The sequence below is a fragment of the Camelus dromedarius genome, chromosome 20 (assembly GCF_036321535.1).
Source record: "Camelus dromedarius isolate mCamDro1 chromosome 20, mCamDro1.pat, whole genome shotgun sequence".
NCBI classification, from domain to species: domain Eukaryota; kingdom Metazoa; phylum Chordata; class Mammalia; order Artiodactyla; family Camelidae; genus Camelus; species Camelus dromedarius.
In genome coordinates this window covers 2,740,836-2,767,240 of record NC_087455.1, presented here as the reverse complement: position 1 = coordinate 2,767,240, position 26,405 = coordinate 2,740,836, and the positions used below count along the sequence as shown (strand labels likewise).

At 51.0% G+C, this 26,405-nt stretch overlaps 1 protein-coding gene across 15 annotated transcripts in view; it reads right to left on the bottom strand.

Moving 5' to 3' along the window:
* Positions 1-645: 645 nt before the first annotated feature.
* PTK2 (protein tyrosine kinase 2) overlaps positions 646-26,405 on the bottom strand; it is a 199,959-nt gene continuing 174,199 nt past the window's right edge. For 12 of the 15 annotated variants that reach the window (XM_064476800.1, XM_064476798.1, XM_064476803.1 and 9 more), the window contains 9 exons: positions 23,693-23,779; positions 22,072-22,209; positions 21,175-21,306; positions 13,885-13,944; positions 9,950-9,989; positions 9,555-9,661; positions 5,327-5,482; positions 4,655-4,735; positions 646-1,852 (listed from right to left, as the gene is read on the bottom strand). In XM_064476800.1, coding sequence (XP_064332870.1) covers positions 1,640-1,852; positions 4,655-4,735; positions 5,327-5,482; positions 9,555-9,661; positions 9,950-9,989; positions 13,885-13,944; positions 21,175-21,306; positions 22,072-22,209; positions 23,693-23,779 — 1,014 coding nt within the window. In that variant the 3' untranslated portion in view covers positions 646-1,639. Of the gene's footprint in view, positions 1,853-4,654; positions 4,736-5,326; positions 5,483-6,599; positions 6,609-9,554; positions 9,662-9,949; positions 9,990-13,884; positions 13,945-21,174; positions 21,307-22,071; positions 22,210-23,692; positions 23,780-26,405 lie in introns of all 15 variants that reach the window. The other 3 variants (XM_064476802.1, XM_031439704.2, XM_031439686.2) reach the window with 2 other exon arrangements.

Here is a 26,405-nt window from a genome sequence, read left to right as displayed (position 1 = left end):
TGCTCTCGGGTAGATGTGCCCTCTGAGGCTGGAGCTCTCGCAGCCCCGCAGCAAAATCCCTGCAAGGCCTGCGGAGCGCTTCACCCATCACACCAGCCTTTTTTTTTTATTTAATCCGCACAGTCAGCATTTTGAAGATGAGGAAACTGGGGCTCAGAAACCAAGAGAAACTCAGAAGGGCGACATCCCCTTGACCCTTTCACATGAGGAGGGACACAGACTGCACACAGAGAAGGTGCCTCTACCCGGAGGCCATACCCTCAAGGCCCTCCCTGGGGGCTGGGCTCTGGGGCCCCTCCCCCCCAGTCCCCAGCGCTGGAGACCCCAGTCCTACGGCCCAGCCAGATTAGGGGGGGCCCAGGGGACTCCGTGCTAACAACTCCCTTGATGAGGGCACTTCAAGGAAACAGCTTTCTGGAGGCCGGATGGCGGCGGCAGTGCCAGGGGGACACGGAACAAGAAGGTTGGCTTATGCTGGGCCCTCCTTCTACATAATGCTCTCGACTTGTCTAGAAGACAAAGAAAAAAGAAACTAGTAATTATTGGGAGCTCTCCTGTGTGTAATTTTATCTGAAAAGTCACCTGAGAAACTTCAAACAATTTGAAGGAACAGAACCAAGAGAAAGGCTATTACACCCAGAACGCTACTGGTAACACCTTTTTACTAGGTCACAGTAACTGTACAGTTCATTATATTCTTCCTGAGAATAATTTACATCCCCCAACGAACTAAAGGGAAGGTATATTTTTCAAAAGACTTTAACAGAATGGATGGTAAAACTGGACATCAAAAGGAAACCAAATCTCTGCTTTGCTCAATTCTCTCCTGGGAAGAGACACAATGAAAGGTTAGTTAACTCCAGTGGCTGTAAAATAGTCAACATGGCTTTAATCTTTCTTTATAAATTATATAAAAATGGAGAACAGGGATGGTTCCAGAACGTCTTCTCGATGCAGCTGGAGGTGCTCTGGTACAAAGCATTCTTCCAGGAGAAACGGCATTGCTACAAAAAACTGGCACGTCGTTCTGGTGAAGAAAGACAGAAGTTTTTAGTGCGTTCTACGGCTAGTTTCCGACCAGATGCCCCACGGACCCACACGGAGGTAAACGGCAGGAAGGGGCTGGTTTTCTTTGAAACGACTTAAGTCTTCAAAATATAGCTTTTATATTCTTCCTTTGTAAAGTGGTATTAGCATCTTGCAACTGAAGAAAGTTCTAACAACAAACACCCCTGTCTGGACAGTGAATCTGTCGGAGGCAAAGAATTCTCAGCCCTGTGGGTTTCCTGGAATTCTCCACTTCCTCCTCTCCTTCCAAAATGCAGCCAGGCTGGTTCAGGAATCACCGCATCACCGCCGTGGCCATTTCCATGAAAGCATATCCTAATGTGAACAAACTCTCTTCTTCACGATTCTCAAAACTTCTCACGTACAACTTTTATCCTCAGAAAAATGCCACATTTTGGATCCCGGGCTTTTCTGAACACCATGATTAAAGAACCAAAACAAAAGCTGAACCCAAATCAAAATGCAGTTAAACTGTACGAGGGCGAAGAGTCACCCAGCCGCCAGACCCAGAGCTGGCGCTGCACGTCCTTGGCACCCGGGCGGGAGGGTGTCGCCGGGCAGGCCCGGGCACTCAGTGCGGCCTCGTCTGGCCGAGCACCTTCAGTCTGGCCTGGTCGATGACGTCCAGCAGGTTTTTGGCGTCCACGGCCAGGGCGTGCGCGGCTGTCAGCATCTGCTTTTTGTACTCCTGCTGCAGGCTGGTCATGACGTACTGCTGGGCCAGCTTCATCTTGCTGATGAGCTCGCCCAGGTCAGAGTTCAGCAGCTTCTGGGCCATCTCGATCTGCAAGGACAAGACAGTCAGGACAGCCGCCTCCGAGGGCTCTCGGGGAGTTTCTACGCACCTTCCTCAGAAGCCTTCTTTCTTCCCCTTAAACAAGTCTTCTGGGGAGACTCACCGCTTCCACTGCGTGCGCTCAGGCACAGCGGCCTCTGCCCTCTCCTGAGAGCCTGCAGCAACCCCACCACCCCAGCCTCCACCTGGCCTGCACTATTCCGACTTTATCCATCCCAGGGCTGGGGAGGGCTTTTCCTTCCAGAGTCTGACAGAGCCTCCGAGGTCACTGGACCAGAGCCTCTCCTGGCAGAGCAGACAACTGAGGTGTGGAGTGAGTGGCTGGGCCCCCGCCAGGTGCGTCCAGGGCAGGACAGCACCTGGCCTGCACCTGCAGGCCTGCGCGCCCTCTACTGCACCTACTTCAAGACCTTCGTCTCCCCACAAGGGCTTGTATCAGGAAGTCATGAGACACTCCTGCCCCATCGTGATGTAAACCCTAGACCCTTCCGAACTGACCAGAATCGGCAGTGGGGGCAGTGGTGGTGGAAGAGGCCGCAGAACGTGGATGAGAGGCCACAGGATGAGAAAGCTTTGCCTGGGGTGTCTCACCATCCTTCCTGCCTGTTCGTTCAATCACCGAAGATGTACCCACTTGCTCTCTTAAGTTACTGAGCACTAGCTGTGCACAAGCCCTTGGTGTTGTGCTACAAGGACAACCTGGACAGGCTGGCACTCAGGTCCAGTGTGGGAGAAGCGTGCACTTGGTACACACCGGGAATGTCACCCCAGAAGGGGACACAGAGCAGCGAGCAGCTCCCTCCCTCGGAGGTGCAAAGGGATTGACAAGGAGAACTGGCGTGAGTTTGGCCGAGGCTGTACAGGCAGGCCGGCTTCAACAGGAAGGGCCTCACAGACACCAGGCTGGCCTGTCCTGCTGAACCTGGCAATGGGAGGCCTCAGAGACTTTTGGGAAGGGGAGTAACATAGTCTGGACAGCTCTGGTGGCCGTGTGGAAGGTGAGCGGGAGGTCAGGAGAGCCGGGAGGCAGAGCAAGTGGCTAAGTGGTGACTCAGGGAGGAGACGGGCATGAGGACGGAGCAGCGAGGCCCCAGCTGGGACCTGACAGTGACCGTAGGAGGGTGGCTCCTGGTGCGAAGGGGAGCTGAGCATGCGGTTGGGCCCATCGACTGAGGCAGTGGAGTGGGCGACCAAGGCAGACATCCAGCAGACGGGGGACCAGAGCTCAGGTAGCGGGTCCACTAAAAGCACAGGGTGTGGGAGGCATCCGACACTCGGATCTCTTGGGGGGGGGGAATGCCAAGGAGAAAAAGGGTCCGTGAAACACAAGCGGGTGGGTGACACCGTGGGGTGGCTGCACTCAGGGCAGCAGAGAAGATCTGGGGGTCTCGCTGAGGGGTCAGGACCGGGGGCTGTGGCCTCTGGTGACCCGTGGGAAGCAGGTGGGGAGGGGCCCCGGGAGGGGGGTGGCAGCGGAGGGATCAGGGCTGGTGCTGAGACCATCTCAGGTTGATCGTTACAGCAGGAATTCAGAAACCATCCTGGCAAAATATTCATTTGTGAGGGTACATTTTCATGCCTCTGGCACTTGGAGCTTCTCCACTTGTGGACAAAAATTTTGCTCACCGTGCAAACCAATTAAAGTGCTAACAGAGCAGATAAACTAGCTAATCCCCTAACTGTAGGCAAACATAAAGCTACGCTGTGGCCACCGGTCAGAGGCGTTCTTCAGAACGACTCAGTAGTGCCGTGCAGGCAAATTGATGCCATTTATGGAGGACCAGCTGTGACGACTGCCCCGCTCGTCCTGACAGCTGGATGTGCTGTCGGACACGGCCTCCGAGGAGGACGCAGCATCACCGCAGACGCAAACCTCAGCCTAACAGGGGAAACGTGGGCCTTCACAGACTCCCCCACTCAACTCGAGGACCGCTCCGCCTTCTGTCTCAGAGGACAGAGGGGCTGAGGAACTGTCCAGGAGAGAGGCTTACAGACCCGCCGTGTGATGTCAGGGGAAACACGAGCCCTGGACTGTCTGGAACCAGAGGAAAAAGCATTTCTGGGTGACTGATGAAACCGGACAGAGACCTGGCGACCAGAGGAGCACGCTAGTCAGTGCTGAGCTCCGGGAGGGGGAGCGTGCAGGTCAGAGAACAGAAAACGCAATTGGAAACAGGGAAGTCAGAGGGCGCGATACACAGCCTGTGCCCGACGGCTCAGGAGAGGCAGCTGCCGCGTGTGTGCAAGTGAAGAGACGATGGGGTAGGCACGCTTGAAAATTCTCTGTACTATTCTTGAAACCTTTCTGCAAGTTTGAAATCATTTTAAAATAAGAACCAAGAAAACAAAAACAGACAAACATACACGGTGCCTGCTGGGCTGAGGGACAGAGGAGAACTGTGGCGGTGGGAGCTGGAGGCGAGTTGTGGGAGGTGAGCGGGGCTCGTGCCGGCCTGGACTCCAATGTACTTACTGCTCACGAGGAATTTTTGTATCGCTGTTTGACGTGGAACACCAGGGCCCCTTGCCAACTCTAATCTTCCAGAGGAACTCAAGGAGGGGGGCCGGGATGCCCCCCCGACCACGCCCGCTGCCTCCGCTTCATCCTCTCCTCCAGGGGCTCCATTGAAGGACCCGCCCGGCACCTGCACCCCTCACCCCGTCCTTCAGGCCAGAACGCGACATGGTTCACACCACTCCTGGATGAACAGCCAGGCCCAGGTAGGCAACACCCTTAACTGTCCTCGGGATGAAGGCCTGCCCGCGCTGAGGGGAGAGGCTGTGCCCTACCTCACGGTGGGTGCTGGCTGGCAGGGCAGGAATGGTCTCGTCCACGGTGGCCAACAACGTCCTCAGGGCCAGGCCGACTTCCTAGCAGACAGGATCACACCAGTGTCAGGACACACGTAAAGGAGCTTCATGCCAGCAATGACCACCTCCCCTTCCACTTACATGACTTGCTTCGTTTTCACCACTTGAAGGAAAACCTTTCTTTTCCTCAGTGCTGAGCCTGATCTCGTTAAGTAACAAGGCTGCTTCTCCCTGAAGATTCAGAGCTCTGACACTCACGGCCCTGCCGCCCGAGGAGGGGCCACGTGGATGTCGGTGAAACCAGCGCTGGGCCCTCCGCAGTTCGCTGCGCCCTCACGGCTCCGACGCCCACCCGCCAGCGCCTGGACCTGACGGCACCTCCCCCATGGGCTCAAGGACCCCGTTCTCTCCCCAGGCCTCCTAGAGGCCTCACGGCGCTGGCAGAAAGGACACTACTGTCCAGCTTCACGTGACGGCATCACACAGTGTTCCTGCTTTTTTCACACAAGATGATCTGTGTGAGCAGTGGTTACCAAGGGGCTCTGCTCCCCCAGGACAGTCCCATCCCAGGGTCATGGTCACCACGTGGGGCGGATGCCTGAGCGTCAGGCCTGACCCACCGCACAAGCCCACACGCGGGCCTGCGCTCACCTTCACCATGGGGACGTACTCCTCCGGCGGAGCTGGCTGGATCTTGCTGGACATCTCGATGACCGCCCTCACCAGGCCCGTCACGTTCTCGTACACCCTGTCGTTGGACCGGTCCAGGTTGGCAGTGGGAGGGGGGCTGATCTCCTGGGGCTGAAGCTGCCAACACAGAAGCCGGTTACCTTTCTATTCTCCAGTAGGTGGCGCCGTATCACCGCAACTCGGGGAGAAAGGGTCTTTAAAAGAGATCAAAGCAGATCACATAGCTGATTTTCTTGTCATAGGGGACACGGTTCAGTTTGAGGATGACAGTAAAGTAGTTCATCCAAATGACAAATAAATGAGGTGTAACTTTTTCCAACTTTGAGCTCAGTTAAAGGAAATAAGACACAATCACACATTATACTAAAAGCCCCAGATTCTTTCGGAGAAGTGGTTTATTGCCCCCCAAGATCATTCACCAAAAGAGAAAGAACCCAGATACTCTACGTCTCCTTGAGGAGTTTAGAGAAAGCTGGCCAGGAGGTCAAGCGCTCCACATTAAGACGAAGAAGTTCCACTTGGTCTGAAAGCTGCAGTGGAGCCTCTGGGGCTGGGGCTCGTGGCCTTCAGACCACGGTGGGAACGTGTGTTCCTGGACGATTATACAAAGTGACCAGCCCGAGTCTTCTTCAAGTGACACTGCCAGCCTGCAGATCTCTGCGGAGGCCAGAGCCCTGCAGGTGCTGCTGGCGGGGGGGGGGGGGGCCTGCTCCCACACTCTGCAGACCTGACAGGGGTGAAACGGAGGAACGTACGTAAAGGTGCCCACACCAGGGCTGGGGCACAGAGGGACTCCAGCCCATGTTACCCAAGACAACCTGTGCCCTGAAGGCTGCACAAGGCCTCTGGGGAACCTTCAGTGGACTTAAGAATTCAAATTGGCCACACTAGGCACAGAAAGGACAGTGTACGTCTACTTTAAGAAAACTTACTTACAGCACCCAGTAGCTGCTCACTCAAGAGTCTGCTGTTAGTGCTCAGCCTAAAACTCTGTGCCCACTTCTGAACCCTCGGGCTGACTGCCCAGAGGCCTGTAACTTGCGTGTGCCGAGTCTGGAATATTCTGTCACTGCAAAGATGTTCATGTCTCACTCTTGAGCACAAGTAAATGCTGCTTTTGGTGATGAGCCAAGCAAAAGAGCCCTCCCCAGGCTTCCCGATTCCTGGTCCAGAGTCACATGCAGAGCTGGGTGTGATAAAGAGCTGGACAGACACACAGACACCATGTGCTTACCCTCCACGGCTATTGTCGAACAGAAGGTGAGGACAAGTTAAAGAAATTTATCAGAGAAAGGGAAAAAAGAAAAACAATATTAATAAAGGCAGCAGACACCCCCCAGTAAAAACCCGAGCAGGGCAGGAGGCACGCAGTTCCGCCTGCCGCCTCTCAGTGCAGGGCCATCAAAGCGCGGCCACCGGGCCTCAGCTCAGGGCACCGTGTGCTCAGTAGGGCTCTGCCGCGCACCGTGCTTGTTCCCATGAGTAAGTGAGGAAAACAGCATGCAAAGCCGAGAGTGACAATCTGGCAGCCATGCAAGGATCCAAAGAATTAGGGGTCTTTTAAAAAGAAAGAGGGCGCATCTATGCTCGTAATCACGGGAAACTGCCCATCGGACTCTGAGTGGCTCGTGAGGAACAGCAGCCTCACGCCCTGCCCCGCCGCCAGCGTCCCCACCCTCCTGGATGGGCTCTCAGCCGTCCTGAGGTGGAGAAGACGCCTGGCTTGGGGCTGTGTTTAAAGACATCAGGAGCTTATTTTTAAAACAAAACGAAAACAAACTAAAATAGAAAGCCCTTCACTGAACCAGTTCTTACGGTTACTTTAAACCCCTTCCCTTTAAAACTTAGAAGTTTTATTGAATGTTTTTTTCTCTACTTAAACCAAACCTGCTCCACTGTAACTTGGGAGGCTAAGTTAATTGGGGGAAATAAGGGTATCTTGTCCTTTCTTCAGTGCTGTCTGAAAAGTATGCCCTTTGGTACAGAAGTTTAGCAGAATCCTGAACCTGGAGGTTCCATCTTCCACGCGCGTTATCTTCCGTGCACTGGAAAGAGGGTGGTTACTCGTAACCACATCATTTCCAAGAGGAGGCGTCTCTGCGTTTTCCTCTGCGCTGAGGCGGCGTGTGGAGCTCTGCTCATGGAGCAGGGGCACCCAGTTCAGAGTGGCCCAACGTGAATGGTCCACCAACATGAACGGGGGGCGCCGCAGACAGGGCTCCTTCAGAAGAACTTCAGCGGCTCCAGACCCCGGGGGGGAGTGTGCCGTACTCCAGCCTGTCCTTTCGTGTTTACGCTCCGCCCGACTCCTGTCAGTGCAGCACCCTCACGCTTCCAGGGGCCGTGCATGGAGCCCCCGAAGCGCCGGCTTGGAGACATCCGCTCCTGCTTCCCTGCTCCCCGGGGCTCACCCACCTGGAGTCTCCTTGGCAGGCGGTTAGGAAACACAACCGCCCGCGGGGACACGGTCCTTAAAGACTCAGCTCGGGACCAAACTGTCAAGCCACCAAGGAGAAACTGAGGCTGGTTGCTGGCTAAACATAATTTGGATGAATTATTTCAGTTATACCCAGTTAACGGTGAGCATTTCTGTATTAAAACAGTACTGTTCTTTTAGACTGGATTTGATAACCACTTCCAAACAGATGAGTAATGAAGAAACAGAGACATACATGTCATACTTACTATTTTAAAATGTTTACTGAGTGTATTTTAAGTAAGCTTACTCTTTCTATTAAGATTCCTACTTGCTTAATCCCCTACAACAAGGGTATTTCCCAGTTACATTCATGCATGTGTTATTCCAAATGTAAAAAATGAATATAGGTCAGAATGCTAAGCTGGTGTCTGATCTACTTTTAAAGTTGGTCTTTCATTGCAATATAAACCATTTTGAAAGTTTCTTCTTTTCCTTATGAAAATGAATAAAGTTCTTTAACCCAGTTTCTCTCTTTTCTTTTTAAATTTATGTCAAGAAGCCACATTAGGAAAGGTTGTGTCCTCCTTTGCTCCTCTGTGGTGCCTGCAGGCTTGTGGGGAGGTTTCCCGGGACTGGAGGCCCAGGAGCTGGGGGAGCCAAGCCCCAGGCAGCGCTCAGGACCAGCACCCCAGTTTCCAGGAGCTGAGGACCCAGCCGGCAGGGAGCAGGCTGGTCCCAGACGGTGCCGGTCACTCCCTCCCTGGTCACCACCCTCTGGACTGCGGGCTGATTCACACCCTGTGCCTGGAGATGACATTTCCTCTGCCCGGGGACAACCTCTCTGATGTCCCGAGTTGGCAGTGCACCTGCTTCTATCCAGGGATCAGCTGTCGGCTCTGGAGGGGCACTTGGAGCAGAAGCACACACTGCCCATGTGGACAGCTACGGGGAGGCTGTAACCCTGAACACGCCCTTTACCTCTGTGAACCTCAGCTGTCTCGTGTGACAAGTGGGAAAAATAATAGCCCCGCCCGTGAGCTGATGTGAGGATTTCAAACACATGGGCCAGGTCCGTCCCAGCACTCGGCACTTAGTAAGTGGTGATTATTCGTGAAACAAAGTCATCAGTCTTAACTGATGCCATAGGTACTGGGCTCTAAGATGCACCTTTTCTCTACGCACCACTGCGGAGGAAAGCCACACCGCCAGCTGGATTCACACACTAGCCTGATTTCAGGGACACTAAAATGTGAAGGAAAAGCGTACGGGGGAATTGAGGAACAGGATGTACTTTGACAGGTGATCTGTCTGATGGGAAGCAGAGAGCGCCCGCCTGAAGCGGGTGCGAGGAGGATGAGGTGGCACTTGCAGTCTCCACGCCACGCCTCCCCTCTCCCCCCACCGCCCACAGCCCCGCACACGAGGCTTTGCAAACGCAGCTCTGGCCCCAGATGGAGACCGAGGGGCCACACAGACAGCCTTGGCGACAGTGAGCCTAAAGAAGGCCTTAATTCTTGGATTACAGGTGTGTGATCCATTCTTTAAACCAGAAGCCGTCCCAGCACCAATGTTAAAGAAACATCCTGTCTGATGAGACAGCGTACTCAGAAAGTTGGGCTCAGACTAAGGCCCTAGAATTCCTCACGTGAGAGAAGCAGAAAAGACGGCTTCCCAGGAGCGCTCGCCAACTGTGAGAGGGCTTCAGCGCTGGCCACCCCACCCCCCGGCCCCGGCCCTGCTGCGTGTGGCAGGGTCCTCGCCCACGCTCACCTTGACCCCCTCGTTGTAACTGTCCCCGGGGCTGCCGAGACTGGCGAGGCTGCCCAGGTGGCCAGGGGCTCCGGGACGCGGCGGTTTCTTTGGCGGAGCTGCAGGGTCTGGAAAAGGGAATGGGTCCCGCTCAGTGACGTGGTGAAGAGGGAGGAAACAAGCCCCAGACACACGCGGACCCTCCACAGGAATTTCTGACGCATCAGAGCAACGAATTCTGTTTTCAGTGTTCTCGACATGGGCTGAATTTAGTAAACGTCACACTCGCCATGTCTGTAGAGGACAAGTGCGACCAGGTCATGAGGTGTTCCAGAGCTAAGAAGTGACATACTTCAAAGCCCCGCTCCTTCCAAATCACACAAATTCTGGGACACGCAATTCATTTCTTCACTTACCTGGTTTGCCCACAGGCTGATAGATGTGCTGGTTTCCAGTCTGCAGGAAAAGAAAAGTCTGGTCAGCGCACTAACAGGGTAATGACCCTCCCCTCCCACCCCCTTCGCCCACCTGACACCTGTGCTGAACGCTGGGCTCAGAGACCGAGGTGGGAGGAGGCGCACGCCTGCAAGGCCGCAGCTGGGGGATTAGGCTAATAAGCAAATAATGCCCACAGGGTGTGGGATAAGGGCTGGGGAGGAAGCACAGGACACGGTGGGATCATGAACAGGGGTAGTTGCCTGAAGAAATTATGTCTATGACGTAAAGTGCGTTGGGACCTGGTGGGACACCTCCATTGGTTCTGGACAAGCCACAGGCCAAGTCAAGAAGCCAAACCACAGGCCGTGACTTCCGCCCCCAGGGCAGGATGGAAGGCCAGCTCCACAGGAGACCTGTCCTGCTGCAGGCAGCTACCCCTGCAACTGCAATCCAACCAGCTACCTGAGGCTCGCCGAGCGAGAAGAAATACCTATGGAGCTGCACTTCTGCAAAGACTTTCCCTGCTTATTTTAAAATAACAAACTCGTTAAAATACATCCATTTGAAGGTGCTTTATTTTCTACTGAGAAGAGATCCATTTCTTTGAAACGCAAGGACCATGAAATGGCACACACGGTTACAAGTGCTCCTCTCCCAGAATCACAGCTGCTTCCAATGCTCCACGAGACGCTCCTGATTCTGAAGACTTGCAAAACCCTCCGAGCTGGAAGGCGTAAAGAAGGATTCCTTCCACGCTGACTGTGTGCACCACTTTTCCACCAGCCCTTTATTTGACAGTTACTGAACACCTGCTGTTCGACACTGTTCCAGCCCAGAACAAGGCCCTGCCCTTCCGGAGCCGACAGCGCAGAGAAGTGGGAGGTAACAGCAAGCACGCAGGACGGCATGCTGCCCGGGGTGCGGAGGGGCCGCGTCCAGTGAGAAGAGGAGACGGGTGTGGGGTGGAAGGTGAGGAAAGTGCAAGTGTAACAGGAAGGTCAGGCCTCTTGGCCGTAGCCCTGAGCACAGGGGAGGGGTGGGGAAGCTGTGCAGACTGGGAGGAGAGCAACCCGGAGACAGGGCCCCAGGAGAGCAGAGCGTGAGGAACCCAGGCGCTGGCAGACGGGAGAGTAAGTGAGCAGAGGGCAGAGGGACACGGGCCCCAGCTTCACAGAGACACACGCTGCACTCGCTGACCCGGGCAGTGAAAGGTGTAAAACACAAACACTCAGGTAACAAGAAGTGCGTTCCCTGCGACGTCCTACTCTGAGAGCGCTGTGGATCAATCAGCAGGTGCACGCGCCGGGCAGGGCAGCACCCAGGGCTCCCCACGCGCGAGTCTGAGGGGGCGCCGGTCCCCTCGCGCGTCCAGGGCCGGCCCTGCAGGGGCCACTCGCCCATCTGGGGCTGTGGTTTGCCCACGTGCACACCGAGCCAACAACACTCACCCACCACGGGATGGCGGTCATAAGGTGAGCAAGCTGCCTACTTGGATGTTATCTTGAAAACCCAAATCGTTTTTGTTTGTACTCTTCATGCACAAAGGCGGGATCAGCCTCCTCGAGGCAGTGAGCTGCGTCTGCTGACAAGCTCAGACCTGCTCACAGGCCCACACTGCTCTCTGGACATAGGGTTCTCCCCGAAGCCCGTGCACTTTCAGACGTGTCAGTGGGAAGGGGGCCACACAGAGCGCGGTCTTAGCAAAGGACAGAAGAGAAAGAGCCCGCAGTGGTCAGTGCGTGTATGGGCCCCACAACCTGAACCAGACCCCGGAGGAGAAGAGGCCCCCCACGGCCAGGCTATTCAGGTCTTCTGCCTACTTTTTAATCGTGTTACTTGTTTTTTTGATGTTGAGTAGTATGAGCTGTTTATGTATTTTGACTGTTAACCCCAATCATATTTGCAAATATTTTTTCCCATTCAGTAGACTGTCTTTACGTTTTGCAGTGGTTTCCTTTGCTTTTAAGTTTAATTGGGTCCCACTTGATTGAAATTGCTTATAATAGCAAAAAACGCTGTGATCATTTACGTCAAAGGCTGTTCTGCCTGTGTTTTTCTCTGGGAGTTCCATGGTTTCTGGTTTTACATTTAGGTCTTTAATCCATTTTGAGTTATTTTCTGTAAATGGTGTTACAGAATATTCTAACCTCATTCTTTTACAGATATTCATTTCATTTCATTCAGTTTTCCAGCACCACGTCTTGAAGAGACCGTCTTTTCCACTGTGTCTTCCTGCCTCCTTTGTCACAGATTGACTGTAGGTGTCTGGGTTTATTTCAGGGCTCTCTATTCTGTTCCATTGATCAACGTGTCTGTTTTTGCACTAATACCACACTGTTTTGATTACTGTAGCTCTGTAGTATTGTCTGAATGTGTGTGATTCCTCCAGCTCCATTCTTTTTCAAGGTTGTTTCAGCTGAGATCTTCCGTGTTTCCATACAAATTTTAAAACTTGTTCTAGTTCTGTGAAAGATGTCATTTGTATTTTGATAGGGGTTGCACTGAATCTGTAAATTGCCTTGGGTCGTGTGGTCATTTTAACAATATTACTTCTTTCAATCCAACGACACAGTGTATCTTTCCATCTGTGTCGTCTTCAATCTCTTTCATCAGCGTCTTACAGTTTTCTGTGTACAGGTCTCTTACTTCCTTAGGTGGGTTTACTCCTAGGTATCTTATTTTTGATGACATGGTAAATGGGACTGTCTCCTTAATTCTTCTTTCTGATCATTTGTTGTTAGTGTACAGAAATGCAACAGATTCCTGTTTATTAATTTTGTATCCTGCGACTTTACCGACGTCATTGACGAGCTGTTAGTTTTCCGGTGGCATCTTTTGGATGTTCTATGTATATATCATATCATCTGTTAACAGTGACAGTTTTACTTCTTCCTTTCCAATTTGGATTCCTTTTATTTGTTTTTCTTCTCTGATAGCTGTGGCTAGGACTTCCAAAACTATGTTGAATAAAAGTGACGAGAGTGAACGTTCTTGTCTTGTTCCTGATCTTAGAGGAAGTACTTTCAGCTACATGTTATCGTTTCAATGTAAGGAAGGAGCACCCTGTGTGATGTTAAGTGGGGAACAGCATGACCTTGTGCTTGTGGACCAAGGAATGCCCAACACTCTGTAGCACCCACTGCGCCAGCATATCTGACAGGAAATGCCAAACCTTCATGTGCTGGAGACCGAACACATCTTACAGGCAGCTGATTTTATTGCAGAGATGAAGGAAAACTACGCATCTTGGAGACGGATGATGACACGCCTCGTGTACGTACACGTGCGTGTCTAGAGATAAAGTGGTTTATTTCTACTCAGAAGCCTTATTAGGATGGAGATTTATCTCCCTGTGTCTGTTGCCTGGCAGCTACAGGTTTCCCGTTTTTACTGGGAACTTCTTTAAGTGTTTAAAGAAACTTGAACTTATTTTAACCAGACGTCTGCTGATGAAAATCCTAACAAATCAACTTTAACTGCCCCCCCCCCCGAAGACTAGGGAGTATTTCCACCAGACTTTAAATACATTTGGAATAATAATAAGCTGGCTCTTTAAACAGAATTTCAGGTATTTCTCCTCACAACACCCAGAAGAAAAATACCTTGCTTGAACCGGTTTTCTGTGACAGTAGAAACATTCATAACCACACAGCGAGAGTATAAAAATGTAGCAGGTGACAAGTCGTTGTAGCAACAGTTAATGTGTATACTTATTTCTCTGGGGCACAGAGAGTCCAGCCCGCTACTGAAAAGACTGTATTAGTAATGGGGCAGACACTTCTGTAGCTGATGCAAATTCACTTTACTTAGAGAATCAACTACTGTGCCTGTATTACAGACAGCGGCAAGCCTAGCCGTCTCAGGACACGGGACGACGGTCCGGACCCCGCCAAGCACACGGGCAGCTGCTTACCGGGCCCTGAAGACCATCTTCCCTGTCGATGCTGCCTCGGGAGAGCCGCACGTCAGGTTTCTGGAGGAAAGAAAGCAGACCAGACAGTTTCATTCTCGGCTTGAGAACCACTGACGTGCTTCTGTACGAACTTTCTCCTTTTTATAACACAACTGTCCTCTGAAGAGAAGAGGTGGAAGTTCCCCAGTTTCAGGCAAATTCTCAAAACCCACTGGTGACGAGCCCAGGTCAGGTGCCCCCACAAAGCCTCCGTCTCCGCACACACACACAGCTGGCAGGCGCGCCCCATGTGACACAGAGCACGTGTGCTTCACCTCGCTTCCTGGCCACAGAGCCAGTTCCCCTCACCAAGGAAGCTCCCACTTAGGGGGAGGCACCAACTCCTGTGTCCTGGCAGAGGAAGGCTTGTCTGACTGTCTTGCCAAAGCGGCAAATGGTCCAATCACATGCTTCCCCCTCACAGTGCATCCAGAATACAGAAACCAAACGGAAAAATAAGAGTAAGCAAATTTCCCTAACGGAAGGATAAACACAGTAGGCCACGTGCCACCAAGGTGTGGAGCTTGGAAGGTTTTCTCCTCAAGGAAACAGCGCTGTGTGGTGGCCCAGCCAGCCCCACGATGCCATTGACTTCGTGGAGCCCCAAGGCAGCCATGCCGACTGCCACCCACCCCGCCGTGCACAGTGGATTAAAGACTGGAAACCATAAAACTCCTAGAAGAAAGCACAGGCAGTGCCCTCTGACACTGGTCCTAGCCATACATTTTTGGATCTGTCTCCTCTAACAAGGGAAACAAAAGCAAAAATAAACAAATGGGACCACATCAAACTACTTCACTTTTGCACAGTGAAGGAAACTATCAACAAAACAAAAAGCCTGCCTGCTGAGTGAGAGAAGATATTTGCAAATCATATATATGATAAGGGGTTAACATCTGAAATACACAAAGAACTCTGACAACTCGACATCAAAAAACCCCCAAACAACCTAATTTAAAAATGGGCAGATGACTTGAACAGACATTTTCCCAAAGAGGACATGCAGATACCAACAGGCACATGAAAAGACGCTCAGCACCACTAACCATCAGGGAAATGCAGATCAAACCACAGTGAGACACCACCTCACAGCTGTCAGAATAGTTATTATCAAAATGACAACAAATAAAAGTGTTGACGAGGATATGGAGAAAAAGGAACCCTCATGCACTGCTGATAGGAATGTAAATTGGTGCAGCCACTATGGAAAACAGTATGGAAGCTCCTCAAAAAACTAAACAAAGAACTACCATACGATTGGGTAAGTCCAGTTCTGGGTATTTTTCTGAAGAAAACCAAAAGACTAATTTGAAAAGATACATGCACCTCTATATTCACTGCAGGATTATTTACAGTAGCCAAGATAAGAAAGCAACCTGAGCCCCCACTGACAGATGACACACATGTGCATGCACACAATGGAATATTACTCAGCTGCAAAAAAGAATGAAATCTTGCCATTTAAAACAAGATGGTTGGACTTAAGAGTATTATGCTGAGTACAATAAGACGGAGAAAGACAAATACTGTATGATTTCACTTACACGTGTAATCTAAAAAAATAAAACAAATGGACAAACATAACAAAACAGAAACAGACTCAGATACAAAGAATAAACCGGTGGTTGCCAGAGAGGAGGGCGCTGGGAGGAGTGTGACAGGCGAGGAGATTGAGGTACAAGCTTGCTGTCATAAACTAAGGCACTGCGATGTGGCGCAGTGTGGGGGGCACGGCGGGGGGTGCAGTAATGCCTGTGTGACGACAGGCGGCAGCCGGTCCTGCACGGATGACCGCTCTGCGACACCAGAGTCCTGAATCACCACGCGGTGCACCTGAAACCAGCAGGTCAATCGTACTTCAAAGCGGTCGTAGACATAAAGCGTATCTGGGGTTATTTGATCATTTTCCCCATCAGGCATGCATTTTCTTTTTTTTCTTTCTTTTCTAAATTCAGGTATAACTTACATGCAACAAAGCCCTCAAACCTTCAGTGTAAAGATCTGCATGTTTTCACGTCTGCATCCACCCGCCGGACACAGCACCCAGACCAGGACACAGAGTGGGCAACTGTGCAGGCCCCCGCACCCCGCCCAGGTGAGGCCTGCCTCCTGGCCCAGATCACACAAATGGTCGAACAAGCAGCACTGGTGTCTGGCATCCTCCGTGGACGCTGTGTCTAAGGGCGTCCCTGGGGCTGTGCAGACGGCCGGCCCATTTTTACTGCTGAGCAGCACCTACTGTGGCGTGTTTATCCATCCTGCTGTCCTTAGGCAGGTGGGGTCCCTGTTCCCGGTGTCACAAGGACACACTGCTGTGAAGGCTCTGTCCTGCATGGGCACGCGTGCCCTGCCCTCTCAGGCAGCAGCCCAGAGCGAAGGCCCTACTCCTGGTTCTGGGGACGCAGCGGCCAGGAGCTCAGGTGCGGCTTCTGTTCTCCGGCTGCTTCCATCACTCTAGGAAACTCCAAACTTACTACAGTTTTCACCTCCGAGTCCTCTCCCCTTGTCCCACAATGTCTTCAAATCTGGAGCCTGTAAGAGACCTGGGAGGGGCCGGCCTGCTCAGAGCAGAAGCAGGACCGGAGGCGGCCTTCCGCCGGCACTCTGCCCCGCAGGGGCGTTCAGCTTTCACTCCTGCTGGCAGCTCTGCTACGAGGAAGACAGCTCCAATATTCATGTCCTGTCTCAGAACACAAAGCAGGCTTTGTGTACCCAAACTTTCTCATCTTCAACTTAAAGTCCTGTTTTTAGCACAGTACTGTGTTAGAAAATTTCTGTGCTCAGAGTAATTAATAAAGACAGACAGCAAACAGAGTTGCTCTATCTCTGAGCAGCACCCAGTAGGACAGGAAGTCCCCTGAACAGACTGAGGCCTAGTCAAGGCGCCGGCACCCTCTGGCCAGCTTGCAGGAGAGCTTCTACAGCTGTGGATTCGCAGGCACAGAGCCCCCTCGGAAACAGCTCAGGCTGAAGGAACAGCAGAGAGGGGAGCAGAGGGTGGCCGTGTGACCAGCAGGAGCCGGCCGCGTGAAGAGCGTGCCAAAGGAGGGGCTGAGGGACTCCAGACTTGCCAGCGCACTCGGTGACAGAAGAGGCTGTTACTGAGGACGGTAACCCCACACGACAGGAGGCGGCTTCCGCAAACAGCTGTTGATTCTCATCTATCAGAAAAGTCTGGGAATCACTATTGGCCATTTAGACAGCAAAGCAACATGAGAGCTAATTTTTCAGGTAAGAACATAACTCCCCTACCAGGGTGCATAGTGACCCCGCCGGAGGGCGCGGCGGGCCCCGTCAGAGGACCAGGGCGGATCAGGAATCATTTACTGTCACCAAGTCACGACGAGACAGGAGCAGAGGACACGTATCTTTAGAAATTTCTAGTGTAATGTGAAACAGCAATTTTTAGGTCTGTTTGAGCTCATGATAAAAAAGTTTGGCTTACAGTTTGTACATGTCAAAAAACTTCCTGTTTCTAGTGACTGCTTTTTATTTTATTTTGTAAGAGTATCAGGTCTAGGGTGGTTCAGAGAAGAAACAGAAAGGTCCTCCCTCACTTGGCGCAGCAGAGCCCGCCTCCTCGGAGCAGCACACCACGCCCAGGCCCAGCGGGCCCGTCAGCTCCTGGCAAAGAGAATCCCCGAGGCAGCTCTAACGAGAGCAAACCGAGTTCAGGCTTACTGATATGAAATCCAGTGAGAGGATGCCAGTTCCCGAGCGGTGCCTACAGGACCCTGAAGTGGCCAGAACCTCTCGCCCCATCTGTTACACTAGCCTTTGGTTGGGACTGTCTACGGGCACTGTGTCGTGTGAGGTGTATGGCCCAGGAGCCTGGATTTTCATCAACGTAGCTCTCATGGCTGCTACAGAGAACAAACCAAGTCAGAGAGATAAAAGCCCTTGGAAAAATTAATGGTGTGTTCCCTGCCCCTCTGCTGTTCACATGTCATACATTTAATCCTCAACCCAACCCTACAGAAAAGTATCACTGCACTTCACAGAGGAAATTAAAACTATTTTACAGATTGGCAAATTAAAATAAGAGGTTAACCAACCGATGTAGGGTCCTAATAACTAGGATTTAAAATTCTCATCTAGCCAACTCCGAAGCCTGGGCTCCTTCCAGAACCACCTCCTGAAAGGCAGAGTCGCGGATGGGAAGGACTATCTGGGCAGTAGAGCAGCCTGCTCTCCGCTTCCTGTCCCCCGCACCCCGCCTTGTGGCCTACGGGGCCCGCATGGTCTGCGCCCCTCATGCCTGCACTGAGCTCTGGCCACTGCGGCTGTCCTTCTGATCCTCAGATGTTCTTGGCTCCTTCCCACCTCGCCCTGGGCCCCTGCACTCGGTGTGACCTCTCCCTGGAATGTTCTCCCCTAGATCTTCCTGGGCGGGTCCCTGATGGCCTTGTATGCGGCTCTGGCCTCTCTGTCACAATCAGGGGCTGATCTAGGAGGGCTGGACCTCGAGGACGGGCAGAATGGAGGACCTCGGGTGGTCATCCTGGGGTGGCCACTGGCAGATTTTAAGTCAGATGGAGACAGTGTCAGAGCCAGGTTTTAGAAATATCACTGTGGCTGTGGCATGGAACACAGCTTGGAGGGGACAATTTTAAATGCTCAGGTGTTTACATTTGCTTGCCCCCACCTCCTTGCCTTCGTGGCTCGCCCACCCAGTTACTCACCCTGGGAGAGGCCCTGCCCTGGCTGCCTGCCTGCTCTCAGCCCCGCCACCTACACCACCCACCTACCAGTACCCGCCAGATCGGGCAGGCTCTTCAACGTACGACACCAATATTGCTCTGACCCTAAAACCATTAACAATGACAACAAGCCAGTCATTCCTGCTTGTGAATGTCAATATGAAATTCTAATAAAAACATCACAAGCCAAACACACCATGACCTTAAAAGGACGATCAGCTATGTCTTGAGTGGGGGCTTATCTCTGGAGTGTGGTTCTGGCACAAAAGCAAGTAAAACACTTCACATAATTCATCACATTAAACCTTTTAAAAAGGTAAAACAGTATCGTTTAAATAGAGGGCCAACATTATACTTAACAGAGAGGATGATTAGAGACGTTACCTTTAAAAACAAAAGCAGGAAAAGCAGGTGAGAACCCATTTAATATGAAAGTTGGCAAGAGATACTCTAGAAACAGTAAGAGTTTCATAACAGATACTAAAGATGAAGAAAGAAAATGTTTTTTTAAAAGGTGACAACTGTACACTCAAAAAATTCAAAGAAATTAGTCAAATAGATTTCATGTGATAAGTCCTGGGATACACAAGATAAATTCCTAAAAATCAACTGCACGCACAGAAACAACAACTTTTTAAGAAGTTCAGTAAAAATGAGACGCATCATGTTAGTGGCAGGAAGCTCCAGACGGACGGGTGGTGACTTACTGGGGAAGCAAGACACGCACTTAGAGAAAACATGAAATAAACTGTACGGGAGGAATGAAGGGGCCGGGAGCAAACTCCGGGGATGTCCTCCTGAGCTGAGCCAGACACAGTGAGGCAGTCACAGGACGCAGTGTGAGCAGAACCCCGGGGGGTTCTCACACAACTCCATCAGCGGACTCTGGACGTGACTTGGAAACTATCTGGAGCGGCAGGAACGTTCTCTGTATGGGGAACGGGTCACATGCACTTACCAAACTCACCAAACTGCACACTCAGGATCTGTGCAGTCCACTGCACGTAATGATCTCAATTAAAAGCAACAACACTAACAGCCGACGAGCTGGCAGCCTTGAGCCTCTGGTTCAGGACCCGAAGTCACTGAGAGGCTGAGCCAGTGCCTGAACCCCTCATCCACTCCCCACTGACCAGCTCGGGTCATGTCCACACGGGCAGACTGAGACCCCCGCCTTGCAGCCCGGGCGTCACACATGCTCTTTCCCAGGCCCGAGTGGACTCTCTGAGCCTGTGTGTCCTGCAGAGCCCCACCCGTCCCCAGGCCCGGGCCCCGCCGCCTCCAGCTCCTCCAAGCACCCCTGGCTCCCCGCTGCGCCCTGGGCCCGCGCAGCTCAGGGGCCGACGTGTGCTGGACACCAGTGCTCACGTTCGCTAACTCTTGTCTGGACAATCTGTAACGTTCACTTACACAGATCAATGTGGAATAACAGACTACCTGGACTTTTTGTTTAAAATGAAGGGCCAGGGGACAGCAGCTGTATTCTGGGAACTGATTCATTATTTGAACGGGTTCACTCAGATTAGTACAGCAAATAATAACCCCTTTTGCAGCTTTCCTTATAACCTCAAGACATGCTGTAATTTAAGTAAGTAATGTAGAATTCTGGTGCCAGGAAACTTCTGCTGCAAAGTAACTCACTCACAGTGCCCGTCAACATCTCACACCCCTGACTGTGCAGACCTCCCAGAGGAGCGGCTGGCGGCGGGTGCCTGCCAGGGCTGCTGAGTGGTGTCTTTGAAGCTGGAGGCCACCCGGCAGAACCGTCCACACCGCAGGCCCCGGAGCCAGGCTGCTGGCTTGGAGCCTGGCTCTGCCCCACACGATCCGGTGGTCTCAGCCAACTTCCCCACTTCTAAAATGAGGACAACAAAGGATAGAGCCATAGTCCTTTATCCTCGTTTCCAAAAGCTATAAAGTACTGAAGATGGGTAAGTATGTTTGTTTTTTTAAATCTGAAGGAAATTAATTTCATGGCAAAGCTTGGCCTGAACTGATGTGGCTGACTTCACACCTGTTGGCGTGAACAGCTGTGTTCTCCGGCAGGAGTATCAGTGCCTTTAACTCTGTGCTACTGGACTCTTACATGACGTGTGGTGCGTGAGTCCAATTACACCGGCTCTCTAAAGTGAAGAAACAGTGAATTCTGAATCATGCAGAACCCTCAAGAGTTTCGGAGAGAGTATTTTGGACCTGTCTCTTTCTTACACACTGGTTACAAAGACTGAATGACTTGATACATCAGAAACATGTAGCATGGTGATGACATGTGAGAAGTATTATGATTTACATTAGCCATGAAGCCGTGACAAGGGTGTGTGCAGTAGTCCCGTCCCGCAGTCGGCCGAGTGTGGAGTGTGTGTGATGTCTGCAGGCCGACAGTGTTCTGAAAACGTGACTCAAGACAAGCACACAGCCCACTATTGCAAGTTTTAGGGAGCAGATGTAAAACAAACTCTCTTGCTTTGGAAAAGATGGACTTAGCAATTATTTGCAGGACAGCAGATGCCAGCAGGGCCTAGTGTATGGAAGAGCCTCCGAATTCAGTTACCAGAAACCGCTCCTCCTTCTCCAGCCAGCGCTGATCCTCCTCCATCTCCTGCTGCTGCCGGATCAGCCGCTCCTCCATCAGGTGGGTCGGCAACACCTGCCCAATTCCTCGCAGGTCCAGCGCCGCAGAGTCCTGGAGAGTGCAAAACGGCAGGTCCACGCTTAGAAGTCTATTTGTGATGCTCATACTCTTTTCTGTCGTCTTTCCAAAAAATTAAGCAACGCAGCAAGGGAGGTGGAAATAGGGTCTCTCATACTCTGCTTCTGGGAGCAGCTTTTCTGAAGCTGCAGGCTAACGTGTGAAATATCTTTAGAAAGTATATAATCGTTCAGCTCCCAGCTTCACTGGTAGGGATCTATTCTAAAGAAGTGACCCAAGATACGTGCAAAGAATGCATCACTAGTCACAGCGAAGAGGAGACACATCGATGTAAAGCAACGGGAGGAGAATTAAATATGATGCATGCATGTTCTGCAGTGTAGAGCATGTCTACGCTGAGGAAAAGAACATGACAGCAGACAAGCACGGATGTTCTTGGAGTCAAAGAAATGACTTTTAATACTACAGGGGTGGTTCCTGGTTTTACTGGGAAAATTTGGTAGAAATTAACACGGTCCTCAGAGCTGGAGGTTCTGCTTTGTTCACTGGCCTCGTGTATATGCTAATTATGTTCACTTTAAGGGTCTGCTTTTCAAATGAATGAGTTAATGATGGTAGCATCTCTCCTTTCTTTCAGTAAAAAAGACTCACAGAATCAGAAAGCATCTGAGTAGACGGAGTATCCTGATCTTAGAATTAGGTCATCTAAACTGAGAGATCTTAGGGTTCAGAAATAAAAGGTACCTTGGGCAAAGCCTCATCAGTTAACAAACCGAAGCCCAGGAACATCCAATTTACCTCCACGCTGGGCTGCCACATTGATATCTCCTGGGGTCTATGATTCCACGAATCTGTTTGGTCCAAGAGGGATGCCTGACCTGGGTAGATGCTGCCAGCCATGGCTGTGAGTCCATGTGAAGCAGGGACGGCAGAGACCTGCGGGTGAGCAAGCGGCCGCGTCACGTTCTGACACCATGTGACTTCCGCACGGCTCTGCTGTCCACGTGCAAGGAAGCACTAAGACTACAGAAAAGACTGTGGTAGCAGAACGGCCCCTCCAAGAGGTCCCTGTCCTAATCCCAGGAGCCTGTGAATACAGTCCCTTACGAGGGACTCTGCAGATGTGATTATAAATTAGGAATCTTGAGATGGAGAGATTATCCTGGATTATCTGTGTAGACCCAATGTGATCACAAGGGTCCCTAAAAATGCAAGAGGGAAGCAGAAGGGGAGAGAAAGGGTGACTGCGGAAGCACGGTCAGAGAGGTGCTCCGGCTCTGAAGACAGAGGAGGGGTCATGAGCCACGGGGCGCAGGTACCTCTGGCAGCAGGTGGTGGCAAGGAGCTGGATCTCAGCTGAAGCCTCAAGATAGGTGACCCGTTATGACCGCATTAGAAAACTAACGCAACACCCGTGGGAAAACCAGACACCCTTCACTGCGGAGCTGACGTTTACAACACGCTGAGAGCAGGCCGTCCTCGGGCACCAAAGCACAGGCGGCCGTGCATGTGGCTGAGCCACACATCGCTCCAGAAGTCCCCTTCCTGCCCACTCAGTACTGCTCTGTCAACAAAGAGCAAACAAACCCCCAAGTGTCTGTCCTCTAACAAACAAGGGCTGATGGCGGAGGCCTGTCCTCACAGCCTCACAGCGATGACCAAGGCGGAGAGAAAACACTTAGTTGCTCATGGAGGAAAATTTCAAGGCAGAAGGAAAATAAGAGGAGTTTCTTTATATGGCTCCCTCCCTCGATCAAGAGAGGCGAGAATGGATCCATGCTTGCTTCCAGAGCTCACCAGGTCAGTATTAGACGGCCACAGCTGTCAGCTGATTTTTAAATGAGATAAATCACGGTCAAATCCATATTTCGAAATACCCACACATCCTTCAACAAAGATTCCATGCATTTGTTCAGTCTCTAGGCATTGATTTATACCAAAATTCCACACTGACAACATGTAATCACTAAACTTTCAAGTAAGATTGACGTTTCTAACTAAATTTCTAACTAAATCTAATCTAAAATTCTAACAGTTTACTTGAATAAAAATATTGTAATAAAAAATTCTAAATATAAAATGCTGTATCAGTTACTACTTTTGACCAGAAGGGATTTATTACTGTCAGAGAACTTTTCGGAATTTTCACAACAAAGACTTCAAATGATCTAAGGCTGTTTCCTCTTTAACACCCACCTCGTGAATGGATCAATATGCATCTTAACCAGAAAGGCCCACGAGGAGTGTCCTGGAGCTGCTTTCATTTACAAGATAAGGAAACTCGGGGGTGGGAGAGGTTAATCATTCATTTGTTTGATGAAAAGAATGTTTTAATTTATACACACATGCAGTGTACTCCCGCCCCCAAATGTGCTGAAGGGTAAAATAACACGTCCCAGACCTGGAACGACTGGTGTACCTGGTAATGATTGGTTTGCACCACGTGCTGCGGGCTGGGGTAAAATCCTTCACTGGACCTCGGGCTCGGATAACCAGGTCTGCTGGGCTGTGAACAAATCAACAGAGTGTCATATGAACAAGCATTTTGACTATTTTAGTAAATGTGTATTTTAAAGAATAGAAAAAGTTAAGCCTCTAAAAGAGCGTGGTTGGAAAGAATGATAAAGGGTGTAAAGACATTTCAGTGGGGGAAACAGTCTTTTCAACAAATAATGCTGGGACAGCAGGATGCCCACCTGTGCAAAGGACGTAAAGGTGGCCCTCTTCCTCAGAACACACACAGAAGTCAGCTCAAGATGGATTGTATTTCTACACGTAAGAGCTAAAACTATAAAGCTCTTAGAAGAAAACACAGGAGTAAATCTTTGTGACTTTGGGTTAGGCCATGGTTTCTTAGGTTTGACACTGAAAACTCAATCAACAGAAGGAAAAAAGAGAAATTGGACTTAATCAAAATTAAAAGCTTCTGCCCTGCGAGCGACAGCGTCAACAAAGTGGAAAGACAACCCACAAACGGAAAGTACTTGCACGTCACACATCTGCTAAGTGACTCAAATCCAGAATACATAACAAATCTAATAGCTTGACAATACAAAGTCAAATAATTGAATCAAACAGGCCAAAGGCATGAGCAGACCCAAAGAAGATGCCAATGGCCAGGAAGCACAGAAGAGAGGCCCAACAGCATTCGGCGCCGGGGAAACGCACACCCGGACGCTTTCTGCTGCTTGCTGGCTGTGTGACCACAAGCAAGGAGCAGACCATTAAAATCCATTCCTCTGTCTTGCGCTGTGCCGGGACCTTTCTCCCGTGTGTGACTTTAGAGCGTCCTGCAAGTGATCATCTGGAAAATGCAGACCACTGGGTTATGCAGGTCTTTCCAGTGCGGACACATCTCAGCACATAGCATGAAAGAAAAGATCACCTTTGTTCGTGTTACCCTGAGCTCATGAGAAAAGTCTAAGAAATGGGAAGCTGTCAAAGTCACGGGGATTGAGACAAGGTTTTCAAATTTCTAAGTTTTGCATGAAAACTCCTATTTTATCGTCAGCAACAAACACTGTTAGTTGTTTTCCTTGATGAGACAGTCTCGCATCTTTCTCTGAGCAAATGTCCACCAAATGTGCAAATCCGAACAAGCACGTGTGTCACCAGTTCTTTTTTCAAGTAAAACTGTTCTTCCATGACAAAGGTGGGATGTCCAGACTGAAAGCCAGCCATGCGTCATGTCTGCTGAGCAGCGGGAGCCCTGGCTGGGCGCCTCCTCTTGCCTCGCACGGGAGACCCCACTGCTGCTTCAAGGTGGTTTGTAAGCAAACTCCCCCCCCCCCCCACCGTGTGAGCCCAGTGGCGAGGATCTCGGGGACGAATAGTGGGTTTGGTGCTGCCACCCCGACTCCTGCCCAGGTGACAGTGGCTTTACCCACCCATGCATGTGCAACATCACTGCAAATGTCAACACAGCGGGCGGGGCTGATGACACCTTAACATTATTATGAAACAAGATTGAACTCACAGCCCTCTGAAATGGTCTGGGGGACTCTCAGGCCCAAGGGTTATACGTTGAAAACTGTAGCTCCAGGATATTTTTACCATGAAGCCCCACCAGTCTACTGGGGTCTGCAGGAATGAAACGAGGGCTAAAGGTGACCCTCCCCATGCTATTCACAGGCAAACCTCTCCAGAGATGATGATTGTGTGAAAAAGCCGGTGTTACGTACTGATGAAGAGATCAGCAACGTATCTGTAACAATTACCTTTGTGGTTACAATGCTTTTGCCATTAAGCAAGTATAATTAAGCTGGTAATTTTAAATCTTAAAAGGGGGAGAGAAAAATATTTCCCTTTAAAAATAAATTCAGCTATACTGCAAATTTTATTAGTACACAGTGTTTACCTACAAAAGCCTGAGAGCCTACTTAACTGAAGGAATCTCAGTGGGATCCAGCTGTCCTAGGACACCACAGGCAGAACGACCCACGGAGTTCCCGCTTCACCGCAAGAGGAAGCACTGGCCTGCCAGCTGGGAAGCCACAGCCGCCTCCCAGACCCGTCCAACGCCGTGACCACAGAAGCAGGACGCGACTCTGAAGGTGAGTAAGGAGAAGGCGAGCACCGCACAGGCGACCGGGCTCTGACCGGCAGGGGGCTGAGCAGCTTGTCTGCAGGCACCGAGCCCTGCGTGCTCGTGCTCCCAGAGGTGATTCTCCACACGCCAGAAGCTGTGACCCGCGGGTCGCCAGCCCTTTTCCTGAAGGGTCGGAGTACACATTGTCATCTTTTTGAGCCGCACTGTAACGGCACCACTCAAGTCAGTCTGCGTGGGGTGAACCAGCCACGGACACAAGTGAAGGGTGCCGTTCATGCCAATAAAACGCTAATAACAGAAACCGGCAATGGGCTCAGACTGCTGCTGACCCTTTTTTAAAAGCGTAGAATGATCTCTGATGATAGAAAAGAGCCTCAAAATACACACTCTGAAAATATCTCAAACTACGTGAGGACATTTACAAATGTGAGCAGAACTCACCTTTGTACTTTGCTTTTGTAAAACAGAAAAAGCCTAACCACCTCCACTTCTGCCCATGAACCTAGTATTCTACATCAAGATTTGGCCTAATGAAAATCACTCAAATTCTATCGATTCGGATACGGAACACGTTTAGATGGAA